The 16,325-nt window shown below is 36.4% G+C and overlaps 1 protein-coding gene across 9 annotated transcripts in view; it reads right to left on the bottom strand.

Moving 5' to 3' along the window:
- FRYL (FRY like transcription coactivator) overlaps positions 1 to 16,325 on the bottom strand; it is a 174,453-nt gene that overhangs the window by 58,038 nt on the left and 100,090 nt on the right. For 8 of the 9 annotated variants that reach the window (XR_010071122.1, XM_063335216.1, XM_063335217.1 and 5 more), the window contains 16 exons: positions 15,928 to 16,031; positions 15,196 to 15,304; positions 14,126 to 14,212; positions 13,291 to 13,462; positions 11,883 to 12,015; positions 11,523 to 11,630; positions 9,972 to 10,209; positions 9,135 to 9,320; positions 8,953 to 9,039; positions 7,871 to 8,139; positions 7,257 to 7,452; positions 6,159 to 6,283; positions 3,635 to 3,692; positions 2,512 to 2,603; positions 701 to 873; positions 69 to 229 (listed from right to left, as the gene is read on the bottom strand). Coding sequence is in view for 8 of the 9 variants with exons in the window: in XM_063335216.1 (XP_063191286.1) it covers positions 69 to 229; positions 701 to 873; positions 2,512 to 2,603; positions 3,635 to 3,692; positions 6,159 to 6,283; positions 7,257 to 7,452; positions 7,871 to 8,139; positions 8,953 to 9,039; positions 9,135 to 9,320; positions 9,972 to 10,209; positions 11,523 to 11,630; positions 11,883 to 12,015; positions 13,291 to 13,462; positions 14,126 to 14,212; positions 15,196 to 15,304; positions 15,928 to 16,031 (2,298 nt within the window). In the remaining variant the exon portion in view is untranslated. The remainder of the gene's footprint in view (positions 1 to 68; positions 230 to 700; positions 874 to 2,511; positions 2,604 to 3,634; positions 3,693 to 6,158; positions 6,284 to 7,256; positions 7,453 to 7,870; positions 8,140 to 8,952; positions 9,040 to 9,134; positions 9,321 to 9,971; positions 10,210 to 11,522; positions 11,631 to 11,882; positions 12,016 to 13,290; positions 13,463 to 14,125; positions 14,213 to 15,195; positions 15,305 to 15,927; positions 16,032 to 16,325) is intronic. The other variant, XM_063335212.1, reaches the window with a different exon arrangement.

Below are 16,325 nucleotides of genomic sequence, written 5' to 3' on the forward strand. Positions count from 1 at the left end.
AGTGTTAAATTTGCATTAGAAAAGTCAACCTAACAATCTGTTTCCAAAACTCAAAAGTGCTAAAATACCTTTAATGCACAGTATTGGTGTCTGTTTATTCGCATGTTCCTATCGCTGTATCTGTCCAGGGGAGTAAACATGATACTAAAAGGACCTGCCCAATGACTGAACAACATAAACAGACTGTGGCGTAGACTCTGCTGTGGAAAGACACTCCTTCTCTGGTGTACTGGAAGAAAAGCACAGAGTTAGAGACACACTCCTCTTGTCATTCTTTAAAATAAAGTACGTAAAACAGAAACAGACCCAAACAATTAATATAAAAGGAAAAAACCAATGGAAAGACACAGCATTTCAACATCGTAATAGCTGGATGCAGGTTTACTATGGTGCTGTTTAATACTGCTAGTGTACAAGAATAAGCTATTTATTAGTCTAGAGAATTTAAATGCACTGCCAACCAACAAGACTTTTGCTAAATAGAAAATTACTCATACACTTCCAAATAGTAACAAAAATCCCTCTTAAAAACTCATGCTGCTAAAGTTATATTCAAAACTGATGGCATAAATCGTTTTTTATGAAAGCATTCTGAAACTTCAGGGAAAAAGTGGATTTTTGTTTAAGTCTTTGTTTGTTTTTTTAAATGTACTGCATATTAAACACAGTCATCAGAAGTTATTAAAGCATTTTTACATACCTGGAACGTTTTGAATGATATTTGCCACTAAGGCACTAAAATGGCATCGGATATCTTTCAATGTATCAGAATCCTTTTCATTTTCTGCTTCTAGGAGTTGTCTTGTTAGATCGACATACTCAAGTAAAGTGTTGTTGAGGGAATGTGTTTCATTATCAAGGCCACCGCTTGCACTTAAAAATAAAATTTAAAAAAAATCAAATATTATGACAAATACAAGCAACGATTTTTTTAAACCACCCTTTTTTTTCTCTGGAAAAAAAAATATCTACAACCTCGTCACTGCAATATGCAATCCAAAATTGTTTCTTCATCCAGCTTCTATTTCATTGTTAAATAAAAAGCTCCAGTAAAAGCAAACTAATAATCAAGCCTCACTATCAGAAGTCACTCACCCTTCCACAGAATTAGTTCTTATACTGGGGACAAATGTTAAAAATAATAATAAAAAGCCCCAAATAACCAATCCCTCCCCCCCAAAAAAACCCCACACAATTTGTAAACTAGAAAAAATAATTACTACTACTTGACTATAGACATCTATATTACACACTGATTTTTGGGAGTCAGTCAAGATGTTCAGTCCTTCATGACATGCTATTATCAGGTAAAAGCAATTTATTCTTTTGATATATTCATTTCCAGTCTTCATTGCTTTAGCATCTGACTAGACGCCTGTACTAAACTAAATAAGGAGATTAAAGACTGCATGTGATTCAAACCTGCCCTCCTTTGAAAAAACGTTGTTAGAAGGGCAATTCCTTTCCTCTCAGCTCCCTCCACCATCTTTCCACATTTGTGCTGAAGCCAATTAAAAGCATCCCTTGCACACCAAAGGCAAGATGAGGAGGTTTACGGCAGCCCTTAGTCGCTTGCTAGCTTCCACCACAGAGTCAGACTGGCCTCAGAGAGAAAAGCTGACAAAAGTTCCAGGGTGCAGACTGTGGTTAGGAGATATTTTACATACGCTAATTAAACACCAGCGAGTACCTTAAAAGATAAGAAGGGAGAGTACAATTTTAATGGCTGCACTCTGAAAAGTCAGCACGCCACAAGGGAGAAAGGCATTTTAGCAATGCTTCTGAGGCAGCATTCTGAAATATACTGTAGTAGGCTTGCTTAAAGATCAAGAATTTCACACTGGTTATATTGCTAAGGCTAACAAATAAATGTTTAAGTATCACTGTTTAACAGAATGGGAGGAGCTAGCCTAACCGTCTCCTCGCCTACTTGCCCTTCTACAATTCCACCTGCATAGAAAAAATAATTTCTAGGAGACCTGTAAAATGTATGCCATAATTTTAAGTCTTCTTTCAAAGTGTCCTTACACAAGTAGGGTAGACTGAGGAAAAAACCCAACCCAGTTAACATTCTGTCTCCATCAGAAAGAAAAAGGTCCAGTATTAAGGAGCAGTAGCCCTCTCTGCATAGGACATGCTGACTCCAGGTGAGAAAGAATTCCAGACTGATTACAGAATAGTTGAAACTTGCGTTTTCTGATTTGCATAACTGGTGTGATGTTTGAGCACACACAAACAAGAAGGAACATGACACACTGCCTGTTCAAAGCAACGTCCTGGGGAACAGTAGCATTTTAAATAAAACACAGACCACCGTGACAAAAGGTATAGGGGAGGGAGAGATTAGAAAGCCATCAAAATTCCAAGTTTTAAAAACCCATGTCTATTTATTCAGTCGTGTACTAAAACTCACTGAAGAATTTTGCATGCTTGTTATACTGGGTGTCATAAGAATACTAGTGACTTAATTCAGAAGCATAAACAACGCCTTCTCGCCAGTGCTGCCCCTACCTGTGACTAATGACACCAGCATCTGCCAACAGTTCAAATATTCGTACTAGTTGTACTCGTAAAATATCTCGACGCCTGCGCCGTTTCATGTTCTATTCAAGAGAGGAAACACAAAATTAAGTGAAGCAGACGAAAAGTGACGTATAAAACCAGTGTGGCATATAAAAGCATTATTACAGCTATATTACACCTGGCATCGATTATCAGGGGTGCCAACCTTTTAAGATGAGTTAACAAAATTGCTATCAATTTTAATAAACCAGACAATGAACGAATGTTTCCCCTGTTGTGGTTCCAAGATATACTATGTTTGCTATTATATATATTATCAAAATAATGTTTTTTTATCAGTGTCCTGTCAAAGTGCAACATAGAAAATGATGAAGTACAAACGCCAATCTTTCTACATACTTGCGTGCAAGACTGACAAAACACTACAGCCCAGTAACATTTTGCAACAGAAGTGATGTTCCTTCCCATCATCTGTATTTGATTACAAATTTATTACTAATAAGAATATGACAGTTACCACAAAAAATACTGAGTAATCATCTCTGAGTTTGTGTTTGCAGAGACTATTATTCCTACGAATACCTGCTGAGGTTTCTGAACCTTGCTGTAAAACGTGTTTGCCATCAGAAAATTTTTAGTCAGAGCAGTCAGTCAGGTGAGCTTACAGCCTTTTTCATTAAAAAAAAAGAAGAGCAAAAAAAACCACCAAAAACCCCCCAAACAACAAAGTTGGTAGACGATAGAATGCAATTCTATGTCTTAGGTACTACTACTTGTGGGCATGTTATTGATGATATAACAAAGTAACAACTGTGCAAAACTATGCTTAGGTAAAAAGAACTAAAAGAATGTGGAAAAGGTTATGTTAATGTTTTCAGCATTTGAAACAAAACCTATTTGCTACAGGAATAATAGCTCAAAACAAACACAAAGCTCTTCTAATGTAAACACTTCACAGTCATTTTAAAAAGTAACATCTCACCTTTCTATCTAGTATTATTGACAGTTTTTAGGTGCAGAAATTAAAGAACATAACTAACATTTATTTCCTACCATTAGTGAGAAGACAGTTAGAACTGTGTACTGAATATAGGGGAAAATATCTAATTACCTCTGGCCTTCTTTCAAGTGCTTCCTTAATTATAGGATGTAATTCTTCTATGAGTTCCCTGAATTAAAATAAAAGAATTAAAAGGACAGAAACAACCATTAAATTAACAACTCAACTGAAAGGTATTTCACAGCAACTAGCGTTACAATAGAAGTTAAAATACCCTCAGGTTTTCGTACTTTACCTGTAGCTTTCTGAAATAAATGAGCATTTTAAAGGCATGTTTCCCAGCAAGATATTTTCCTAATTTAAAGGCAGACTACCAAACGCATGTCTCAATAATTACCACTAGATTTGCATTCACCAAGTAGTATGGCATATTTCTATCACAGATGATCTTCATTTACTTTCATATTCAGGGTTTAACAAAGCTTTATGGTTCAAACAGATATTATTAGGGGGGAGGAAAAAAAAAAACACAACTATGTTGGCAGCTTATCATACAATGCTTTTTGAGTGTCACGATGCATTTAGCTGTTAATAAAGATTGTTTCTTTAAGGCTGATATGCTGACAGAAGTCAGACTAATCTCTTTGAAAACTGAAAAGCAAATGCTCTGCCGCTGTGGTTACATCTCCTATTTGCTCTGAAGTTCCACAGTCTTTATTACTACCCAGTTCCTTCTGCCAAACTAGGAGTCTCTTACAACTCCCAAAAGGGGGCGAAGGAAAGGGGAAGGAGATCAGTAGTACGGATCTACACAGACAAAACGCTGAAGTAAAAACACGTTGGTTTTACTTTAACATTTGTTAGCATAGTAACTACCACCTCCACTTCAGATTTGTTGGAAGTGTTACACATTTTTCTACTTCTTCTGCTATTGTAATTCAGATGCGTCAAAAGCATAAACCTCTTCAAGCTTTCACGGTAAATGACTGACCCCTCTGTTACATCATTCCAAGGGTCTCCTTCAGAAAATGGGTCCGGGTGATCAGAAAGCTGCACAAACTTTTGTGGTGTGCTCAGTCACACGAGACTTAAGAGACTTGAGCATGGTTAGGGCTTGTTTCATACTTTCTTTCAAACAGAAAACACAAAAAAGAATTTGGAAGATTTTTTTTGGTGCTAAAACAAAAGCAAGAAATCAGTGCAGAGCTGCAATGTTGACGGGTGGGCTACAGCTAGCATCTGGTGTGAGTATGCACATCAGGCAGAGGAAAAAAGCTAGTCCTCAGAAACAAAACATAAAATTCAGAATAAAAAAAAAATGAGAAGACTGCTGAGAATCAGATATGCTTCTTTTTTAAGTTTGCTGAATGAATTGTTTCCAGTTTAGAAAACAAGCATTTCTGGTGAAATCCTTTCTGAAAGCATTTTCTAGACTTGTATAGCACAATTATGATTTATACTGTTCAGCAGATCTTCAGGGTCATGGGACCAAGTCTTGCTTTACTCCTGGTTAGGAGAGTAAAGTCAGATATGATATAAAATTAGAAGATTATCAAAGGAGTAAAACAGAATACTATAACTTGGGACCTGGCATTACAGTTTCAAATACATCTTTGGCTCTTCATCTGCCATAATATGGGACACAAGTGATTTCTCCCTCTTCATCCATCCTCCATAAAGAGAGAGCTGTCAGTTGAGGACAGTGGCATTTTAAAACTCATGGCTTCCTGGCATAGAGCTGCCTTTCCATCTCAGTGGATTTCTAATACACATCCACGGGTCAGAACAATAGACCTGAAGTAAATTTCCGTTGAGGTAGGAATGCCACGATGGCTCAACAGACCATTTTGAATTCGACATTTATCTAAAGACTTGTCACAGTAGGGTAACCAAAAGTTTTGCATTATGAGCTGAATCCAGGTATGTCGAACACGATGTATGAAATTAAACTGACAGAACAAGTGACTTGGCGCAGATTTAATTCTGCTACAGTAGATCACAGTTACCATCACCCAAACTAATCCACGTGGACTTGTCATTGGTACAACGTATGAGAAAGGTGTATTAGTTATGAAGTTAGAGGAGGTTTACTCAGAAGAAAAAGAAAAGGGGGGAGAGGGATGTGCCACAAATGTCAGAAGCTTCAGTACTAGTCAGAAAACAGTTGTAACTGGGTTTTTTTTATAGCTTGATCCAACAATCTCTTTTTAGAGTACAGTTATCATGAAACTCCTACACACAAAGAGCTCAGAAACATATGTTTGTTGGCAATACCAATAAGGAGAGTTTAGTAACTCCTACAAACATGGTTATAATTAACATTTCAAACGTTAATAGTCTACACAGCCTGTTCTTTCATATAAGGGCAGCCTTTAATATCAATAAAAGGCAGCCATTTATTGTTTCAACTAACTTCTTTTTCTTTATGCAGACATGACCTCTACATAAAATTATTTCAACCTCTAAGAATCTTTATGACACCACTAAATGCTAGAAAAGACAACGGTAATCAGTTTTCACAGCTTTTTCAAAATTCTTAAAAGAAAAAAAAGCAAACCTTTTTTTTTTTTTTTGAGCTCTGATTCCCCAGCTTTGTAATCAATTAGCATAAAAACAGATGTAACACAACAGTTACCTAAAAGCTCCTGGGTTGGTCCTGCCAAGTCCCAGCACAAGGGATTCCGTAATTTCCATGCTCTCAGAGCGCATCATCGGAACTATGTGCTTAAACAGGGAGGAAGGGGATGGAATGCCAATGATCTAAGAAGAAAACCGGAATAAAACAGAACAAAGTAGTTACCAACCAATCAGGTGGTGTGACATTAAAACATCTGCTGTAATTTTACAGTCTTCTCACACTGATTAGTGACTTAAAATGATAATAATGAAATTTTTGATCTTTGACACGGAAAAAGACTTTCTGAAATAATGAAGTAGTATTAACTACCTCTCCACTCCTTGTATAATTGAATTTTCATTGTCAGATGACAATGAACGCCTCAATGTGATAAGCAGACGTTTTGCATGTTTAGTGTATCTGCCCCTCCTTGGGAGAAGAAGCAGACTTCTGGCGTCCAACTCCGAAGAGTCCGTTGCAGCTCTCAAAAAGAACAAAGATTTCAGTCTACAGTTTCTCAGATTTAGGGAAAGGATCTTGGTAACAAACAAGTGGAATAAGCTGCTTCTGCCAAAAATCTGCTGCATAGTCCATGAGCTATCTTCACCTCTACTGTACCTTCTGCAGGAAGCCAAAAAGGAGTGCCAAAAATAAGCAAAGAAGAAGCAAAAGGAAAAAAAAAAAATCTGCAGGTGATATGAACCAAAGAAAACTGTCTGTGGTTGGGAAAAATGCAACATCATGCCTGAATAGGTCACTGCTTCAGTTACCGAAGTGAGAGGCTAGCTGCTCAGAACTGCAGAAGTTTACTGACAGCAAAAAAAACCCAACCCTTAATAGTAAACAAAACACTTCTTCATTACTACTAGATAAGACTTTGAGATTGGGTTAATGTTTTCATGACGTGATTAGATTTTGCCTTCAAAAACATAAGCAGAAAGCCTCTACAGCACGTACAAGGAGAAACAAACTGAAACGCTATCCTAAACAAATGAAAAAGAAATGTATACTAAAATATGTTTTAAATTACACCATTTTCTAAAAATCATGATAGTTATTATAACCCTCAGGTGCTTCTACTTCAAATAATTTACAGTAAGCGTAAGAAGAACCTACTCTTGAATCAATGCTATAACCACTGTCAGGAGTAGACGCCAGCGTCTCAGGAGGGGAACATCTCACAGAGCCTGTGGAGGTGGAGGAGTTTGAAGAAGATGCTGCACTGCAGCAAAGAATCAGGTAGTTTCTCCAGAGCCCAATATAGGAGTCACTGCTCGTAGTAGTATTCACTTTCTTTGCATTGATAGGGCTGCTATTAAAAAAATAAAATAAAAAAAGAACGCTCAGTATAGTAAATAAAGCTTACCAGGTTTCACTTTGTTTTCCTACTGAATTTATTTTTCAATTACGTATGTGCCATTGCTTCCAAAATTGTTAACATGGTAAACTCTGAATAAATTGTTTGGAATAGACCATCAACAATGTATGCTTCTATAGTCAAATCTGTTAACTACAATATGGCCAAAGGCATGAATTAATTAATTTTTTACAGCAGATAACCTTTTTCCTAGAGAGAACTGCTTTAATTTTTCTTATATAAAGTTGAATTAAAGTCACAGAAAATATTAACATTTGTCACCTCCCTGAAACATAAAAACATTACAATGATGACAAATCTTGAAAGAATACACAATATAATATATTGTATTGTACTTTAGAAATTAACTTACTTTATATCCACTTGTGGAGACAGCAGTTGGAGTCTGGTATAAGCAAACGTCCAAGCATAGCTTACAGCTGTCGGGCAGTGTTTTGGAAGATTTTCCTGTTTCATAAAACTTGAGAGGCTTATAATCCACGGATCTTGGCCTTGAGTCACATGTGCAAATATCCATATATGTGATGGACTGACCACATCAAACTGGTGGCTGATTGGGGACGAATTCCAGTCAGCCAGAGTCTGTAAATCTATTGAACTGGGACAGTACAGTAAAGTAGTCTGTGTGCATAAAAAAAGAGAACAAGGCAATATTTAATATCCATGCATATTAAGTAATTATCCCTTCATTATTAAATATATAATAAAAGCAGTGTCAAAACCACACTTGTAATAGACAAAACACATTACTTAATTTACGATTTTTTTTACAGAAGTTCCCAATGTGAACAGTTATACAAACATGCTGTTTGGGAAGGAACTGGATATTAGGAAACAGTAAATTCTAGAAAAAGACTCTTTCACTCACGATGACTTTATTTTTCCAGGAGATTCCAGACTCTAAAAGCCTTACACCTGAATTCCAACTTGTTTCCTAAACCTAAAATCAGAAGAGCTTTTCCTTGATACTTAAGAGTTAATGATAAATATATAAATATGGAATTCAGTTGTCATTCATTGATAGTTATAGCTTTCGTCATGGATAAAGGACACAATGACTCTTAAGACACTGTATCGCTGCAGAAAAACGCAGTGGTCTTTGCTTCAAAGAAACTGTAATCCATGAGCAAGATGAGAAAAAATAGATAGAGATATATCTGGCTGTGTGTATGTGGTAGTCATAACAACACACTACTGATCAGAAAGCGTACAATGGTGGCATCAGCCTCATAACATCCCTCAAGATATTTGAGATTTGGGGTTTTGGTTTGGTTTGTTGGTTGGGTTTGTTTGATTGTTTTTCAAGGTGATAAATTGCTGATAAAGTTAGCATGAACACAGTGACACTATCATTTAAAATATATACGATTTATTTGGGACAGTTTTGCAGAATTACCTCGTCTTACATCCAACTTAACATAAAAACTCTCCTACCTGGTCAGCCCCAGTGAGATGTATGAAACTCTCCAGGAGAGTGGCACTTAGTCTGTCCATTACATCTATAGCCAACTCATCTTCACTCTACAAAAGATAAAACACGTAACAAAATGCTCAAAGAAAGTGAAGATAAAAGCAGTTTCATTAAGCAGTCACAAGAACGGGTCATCAATTCTTACCTTAGAAATTTCTAAAACTGTGAACAAGGCCCTTATTTCTCTGAGAACGCTGACAGCTAATCTCCTGGTGGCGGGCCTTGTGCTGCAAAGGATGACCAGAGCAAAGCCTTCCACCACGTGAAATACACTGGAATAAAGGTTCCTCTCCAGAGGAAGGGTATGGGCAGCCCCATTGGATACACCACGCTAAGAAAAAGATCACAGAAGTTAAGCAAATTAAGAAAAAAGTAAACACAACCAAACTATAGTTCCATTATTGGCGATGGTAGAATTAATCATCAAGTATTTAAATCTTGTTTGGCTACTAGTCAAATTTTGCATTATGAGAATGACACAATACCAGTGACTGTTTTTTTAGTACCTCTCTGAATTCAGTCCAAACAAATATCACAAGAAAGTCTTACTTATTTCACTTTCTCACGAGAATGATGCAGCGAGGGTGAAATTAAAAATAAATAGGTAATACTCTTACGCATAGGATTGTATAAAATTTAATTATTTGAACCCATTCTGTTTGCTAGTAAAAAATAGTCCTTTTTTCTAGTTCTACTGTTTAAGTACTCCTACTTAATATATTTCCAGTTACACGTGATGACTTTTAATGGAAGCAAAAATGTGGCCATAAATTAGTGTTTAGGTAATACTTAATAATATTAAAGTAATTTTTTGGCAACAATGCTGATTTAAAATAATAGGTCTAAAAATCTTCATGCAATGTAAAAGGTAAGTGGATTTTTTAATCACTTAACAAAACCAATAATGCTTACTGATAAAATTGTATGCAGATTCATAGATTCAAACCACGTTTTAACATCAAAAGACCTTATTTAGAAATACCTGAGAATCTTGGTTCTTATTGTGCATTTGGGCTGCTTGTTTCCACTGATTTATGAGCTGCACTAACATTTTTACTGCATTGTCAAGAAGCGTTGGGTGGATGTCAGTCACTTCACGCACAATAAAATATACAAATCCTGAAAGAACATCTTCCCGCCAATCTGGAAAATCAAGCATTAATGCTTGGAGAGTATTGAAAGCCAAGGCACGAAGTTCTTCATCCATATGAATTGTCAGCCTGTTTAGAAAAAATACCGGTATCATCACCCTAGATTGGCATACTCTTAACCAGCCTTTATAAATTAAAGTTTGGTGTTAACTCTTCCTTCTTTACTGTACAACGTAGAATACTCCCACACATACGCATTTTCTGCACTGAATAAATCTGAAACTGGCTACTAACAGAAGGCGCTACTACTATAGCAAAATAATTCAAGACTCCACAGAACTTAGTATAAACAAATAATTTTCAAGAGAGATGGTCAAGTCTTTCATCCAGGCACATCTCCGCACGCATCTGAGCAACCACCTCAGAGCTCAGTAGGCAGGCACCCTGTGAGGTACAGGTTATTTTCTTCAACTTGAAATTGAATAGAAGTGATTATTTTTGTAGATAAAGCAGCTTTACTTTGGATATGAGAAAAACTCGCAAAAAAACCCTTTACATATATACTTGAGAATATGTCTCAGGGCACTCTGGTAGAAGACAGTTATCCAGGACTGTATCACTACTTAACGCTTTGTGTCTTTTATGTGATTTTTGACACTGAAGAAAAAGCGTTAGAAAAATCTTATTCTCTCACATCATTACTAACTTTTTATATATATATATATATATAAAAATCAGCAAAGCTTTCAAAGCTAAAAGCTATCATGTGTTTCTGCACCACGACCATTCTTGTATTAAAAAATTGAAAAATTAGGAAGAGGAACGTTTATCACTGTAGTAATCCATAAAGACTGTCTGCATGTACCACAACCACATATTCTCACTGAATGCTCAGTTTACCCACCTGCAAACACCTGGCTGCCCAGTTGTCTTAACTACTTATCAGTACTGATAAAGTACATTCTATTTAAATTAAGATAAGAAATGGAAGAATGTGGGTAGTGTTGGATCAGAAAAATGGAAAAAAGGAAGCAGGGATAGTAAAGAACAAGAAAAAAAAGTATCCTGTGCCTGTCTCACATTTTGGTAATGTCAAACAAGAATATCTTTATGATAACTTACAGTATTAGCAATAGGAAGAAAAAAAATAAAATAAAAAAGGGGAAAATAGTATGACATTAACAAAAAGATAAGTTCAAAAAAACGAAGCAACAGAAATACTTTTCAAAGAATTCTCTCTAAAAATAAGTGCAAGATCTGCAGGATAAATTTATCTCCTGTTACTCTGGCCAGGAACACCTGACCAGCTGCAGAAGGCAGGCAGGACCAGGAATAACAGCTTCTGTATGCACTGGACTCACACACATCGTGCACTGACAAACTCTTACACACACAGCATTTAAAAAGGAACAACACTAAGGGCAGAATTTCATTTCCCTTACCTTGCAAGCAATTCAATGAGGTCAGTCCTGCTCATGCCATCTGGAATCAGTCTTGGGATAGCAGCAATACAAGTTCTAAACAAATCTATCTTAGGTTTTCTCTCACCCCTGTAAGAACAGTTTATCAACAACAAAACAACAGAAAAATCTGCTTTATTACACCAGAAATATTTTCAATGTTGTGTCAAAACTAAGCAGCTAATAAATTTTTTTATAATTAATTAATGAGATTAACATTCATTTAACAGTGAAGTAAAAAGCCAACAACTGTAATGCATTAATGATGGCATCTGCAACGTTACAGCGTAAAAAGGATATGACATAACTGTGACAGGGAAAATATCGTAATTTAGTACATACGTAATCATGTCTTCAGGTTCTTTATTGGACATCTGCACACTAGTCATGCACATGGGCCTTCCAACTTCTTTGTCCAAATGCCTAAGAATGCTATCTAGCGCTTTTCTGACTTGAGGGTAGTATATGGACATTCCTGAAAAGCCAAAGAGTTCTGATCACCTCTTTCATTTGTTCTCATTTAATTTTCACATTTTTATTTACATATTTGCCACTTATTTAGCTTAGGACAAATTTCAAAAAGATGACAGGATGACAGGAAACACACACTTAAAGTGTCAAAAGAAATGCATGTTAAATGAGTAGTAGGAGGTATTATACAAAAGTAGAAGTTTCTTTCAGAAAGAACATAAACAAGGAAGCAACCATCAGTTGCTTTTCTGTTTTCTCAATCACAAGCATTTTTGTTCTAGTTTAAATTTTACACGTTGAAACAGTTCTTCAGAGACGACTACCTCACCCACAGAAGATCAATACAGTACAGGGATCAAAAGTGTCTTACTCCACTTCAGCCATGGGACATTTGGGACGTTCTGGAGTGACATTGTGCTGGTTTTGGCTGAGATAGTTAATTTTCTTCCTAGTAGTTAATATGGGGCTATGTTTTGAATTTGTTCTGTGTTGACAATTCAGGGATGTTTTAGTTATTGCTGGGCAGTGCTTACACAGAGTCAAGGCCTTTTCTGCTCCTCACACCACCACACCAGTGAGTAGGCTGGGGGTGCGCAAGAAGTTGGGAGGGGACACAGCCAGGACAGATGACCCCAACTGATCAAAGGGATATTCCATGCCATGTGAAGCCATTATCAGTATATAAAAGCTGGGGGAAGAAGAAGGAAGGGGGAAAGTTTGGAGTGATGGCATTTTGTCTTCCCCAGTAACCATTACTGAACACCTGCCTGCCGATGGGAAGCAGTGAATGAATTCCTTGTCTTGCTTTGCTTGCATGCACAGCTTTTGCTTTAGCTATTAAACTGTCTTTATCTCGTTCCACGAGTTTTCTCACTTTTATGCTTCTGACTCTCTCTCCCATTCCATGGGGGATGAGTGAGTGAGTGGCTGTGTGGTACTAGTTGCTGACTGGGGTTAAACGACGACAGACATCAAGGGATCAAAAACTGTCATGCTATTTACCACACTAATTGCACTCGGGCTTCTTTGTGCTAATTGGCAGTGCCAAACACTTCAAAAAAAGCCATGGATTTGGTCTCAGACACCAGAAGGTCAATATTGTCTAGCAGCCCTTTCTAAAGAATCAAAGCAATACTCTTAAAATAGACTATCATTAGATTCTCACTAACAATTAAAATAAATACAGAAATAAAGTTACGCAAATGTACTGCTTAAGAATAATTAAAAATATATATATGCACATATCGGAATGCCAACTTAAAAAAAGAATACAACAGACCTATAACTTTTGCTTCCTCATCTGTCAGCGTTTTATTAAGGAAAATTTTCTTCACGCGCAGAGTATTTCCTGAGGGAAGAACAACTCCTGTTGTTGGCATTGGTGGTTCACCATCTTTCTGCTGCAAGCTATCTGCTATGACAAGGAAGACTCTGAGGCCGATATTCATCCTCTTCAATAGCAAAAAAGGGAAGAAAAAAGAAAGAGAAAACACAGAAGAAATTGTAACATTAACGTAACACAGACGAGGCAAAACACGAATTGCATTTTTCCTCTCTTTACGGTTCCAGTAGGACTGGCATTATTTAAATGTTACATATTAGGGTAATGAAAGCAACAAGAATAAAGTTTAAGCCTTCGGTGCCTCCCCACAACTCTGATTCCAGTTAACTGACTTGACACAGGCTAACTGAGATACCAAATATTTTATAGTACAGACACTAGAGGACTTCATGTGAATCTCGAGTATGACGCACTGAAGACTGACATTGCTTAAACATCTCATCTGTTAGATGACATTGTGTCTTGAACCATAAGAGCTAGGTATGACTTCCCTGAAAAAAGGCTTTACAGTTATACTGTAACAAAAGTTCCCACATACTTACTGAAATTGTTGTTGCAATGAGTCTGACCTGTAGTGCTGCTGCTGGCTTACTCACCAGGAATGAAACAGCAACTGTGCACAACTACAATTTCTTCTTTAGTTTTAGTAGAACACCCCTTCAGATATTCATTAAACTGCTTTCGCCCCGGCTCAAAAACAGTTAACCACTTTCCCTCAAAAAATCCCCCAATCCCCTGTTCTCACTGCATGCAAGTAATGAGCTTTTTTTACCTCTGGATTAATAGTGAAGGTTTTAGGTGATTTTCCAACACTAAGAAGATCAAATATTATTTCTTTCATTGCAAAATCCAAACGTTCCTATAAAGGAAAACAGATTGATATGATTATCTCTTTTCTGTTAATATGCATAGTTTAATATCTTGGCTTTGCACAGGTGCTGGGTATCATGTCTTAAACGTTTAAAAAAATAATTAAAAAGTTTAAAAAAAACATTCCTTTTTTCCTATTTCTTCCTATGACTTCATGTTCTTTTTTAAATATAGCACAATTCAACACAGCTCATCCCCTGATATGGTTGAACCATTTCTCCTGAAAAAATTCCCAGACACTTATGCTCAGGTCAAACACATTTCTACAGGTGAGATGAACTGTTTTAGACAATTAAAAATTAGTGATAAAAAGAGGAGCCCCAGGAAATAAGTATAAACAGTGAAGGGTTGTGTGTCCTGCCTCATCACTGTATGACCAGAAGCAAATCATTTTGGAAGCTGAAGCACAAACTATCTGTAAGGAAAACATGTCTTTAATCTATAAGGTTATAGATGGATGAGAGTTTATCTAGTGAGGTCACATCCAGAGTTTTGATATTAGGACAACAGAAGCACCTAAAATAATATAAATCATAGTGCAGTACTAACTACACACTACTGCATGTATTGCATATTTTTTCTGTCTACAGAGGCTAGCCTCCAGGCCAAATATACGTGGATATTTCTGTTTGAATGTTTTATCCCTTATAAAAATATAATGGAATATACTAATTATATTAGTGTATTTATATGTATACACACACACATCCACAACAGTGCAATACAAATGTAAATGTTAATCATCATAATGTTCATACACAACAGTTACTGAAGTTTAAGTAAAATAATTTTGCCACTAGTAGAAAGAGAATGAGTCATTTCATTTGTTAGACATATTTGGGAAAATTCTATTCAAGGTATAAGACCATTAATTCAGTGGAAATATTTCAAAAACTACCCTTAAATTTACGTTTCTTCCAAATAATGTTCAAATAATGCTATTCTTATAGCTCTACCTAGAGGTATTCTTACCTGAGCAATGAACTGAATAATCTTCACAAATATATTCAGAGGTGTGTCTCGTGGGACCACACTACGTGATCCTTTTGGAAAAAGTGCTGATACAATGCTCATGAGACGGCTACAAGAATTTAAAAACAAAAAAAAAAGCCTTTTAAAAGTAACTTTTTATAATAGCATAGATGTTACAGTTCAAATCTGGAAGAGTGTAGGGGGGTTACTACTAAATTACATAGAAACATATGACGGACAGGACCACCCACAGAAGGTACAGCCCTCTACTGTCACAGGCAACAGCATCATGGGTTCATTTCTAAAGTGACCAAGTTCCTGCTTTAAACTAGTTAGTAATAAGTCAGGAGAAAGGGCAAGATCTGAATGACTATTCCAAATTGTCACGATGCTAATTTATAAAGAAAACCTTTTCATTTCCAGCGCATACTTAGTGATGGCCACTTCATACCCTATTTGTTCTGGTACCAAAAGTGCCTTTTAACTTTAATAACTTTCCTGCTTTTTATCTCTCTGCCCTCTTCTATCCCTGCAAAGACAACCGCAGACTCTATTCTCTCCTCGTCAAAGTAACCAAGTTCTTTTGTTTTTCTCTATTAAGATGAAGTCTTTGTTCCCCGGTTTACCTGCCTAGACCATCCCTGAGCTGGCTTCAAGATGTCTTCTGATATCACTAGGGGGGAAAAAACCCCACCAATCAACAGTTTAAAATCCTTCACACAATGAACTTACCTTTGAGTTACAGTGTTGCTTTCACATTTTATTCTAATAACATAAACCCACAATAACCTATACAAAGATTCCAGTGCAACTCGGGACATTTTGGGATCTTTATTCTGTAAAATAAATGAAAAATATAGTTACTGTTGCCTGTGAGACACTCAGAAAATTCTATTATTGCTCTTTTGACTTTTGAGAATATTTTCATTTTTTAACAATTCAAACTGATGTTTAATACTGACTACAAGTTTCAATATGTTTTTATGAAAAAAACCACCCTATATTGCATATTTCCAATGCTACCTGAATATTTAACTAGTAATTCCAGGCTACTTTAGGCGTCTTTCACTCTGGGAGCAGAGGAGTAACTAAAAAGCACATACTCCTCTTGAGATGAACACCAAGGGTGT

This window comes from Chroicocephalus ridibundus, chromosome 5 (assembly GCF_963924245.1).
Source record: "Chroicocephalus ridibundus chromosome 5, bChrRid1.1, whole genome shotgun sequence".
In the NCBI taxonomy this organism is placed as follows: domain Eukaryota; kingdom Metazoa; phylum Chordata; class Aves; order Charadriiformes; family Laridae; genus Chroicocephalus; species Chroicocephalus ridibundus.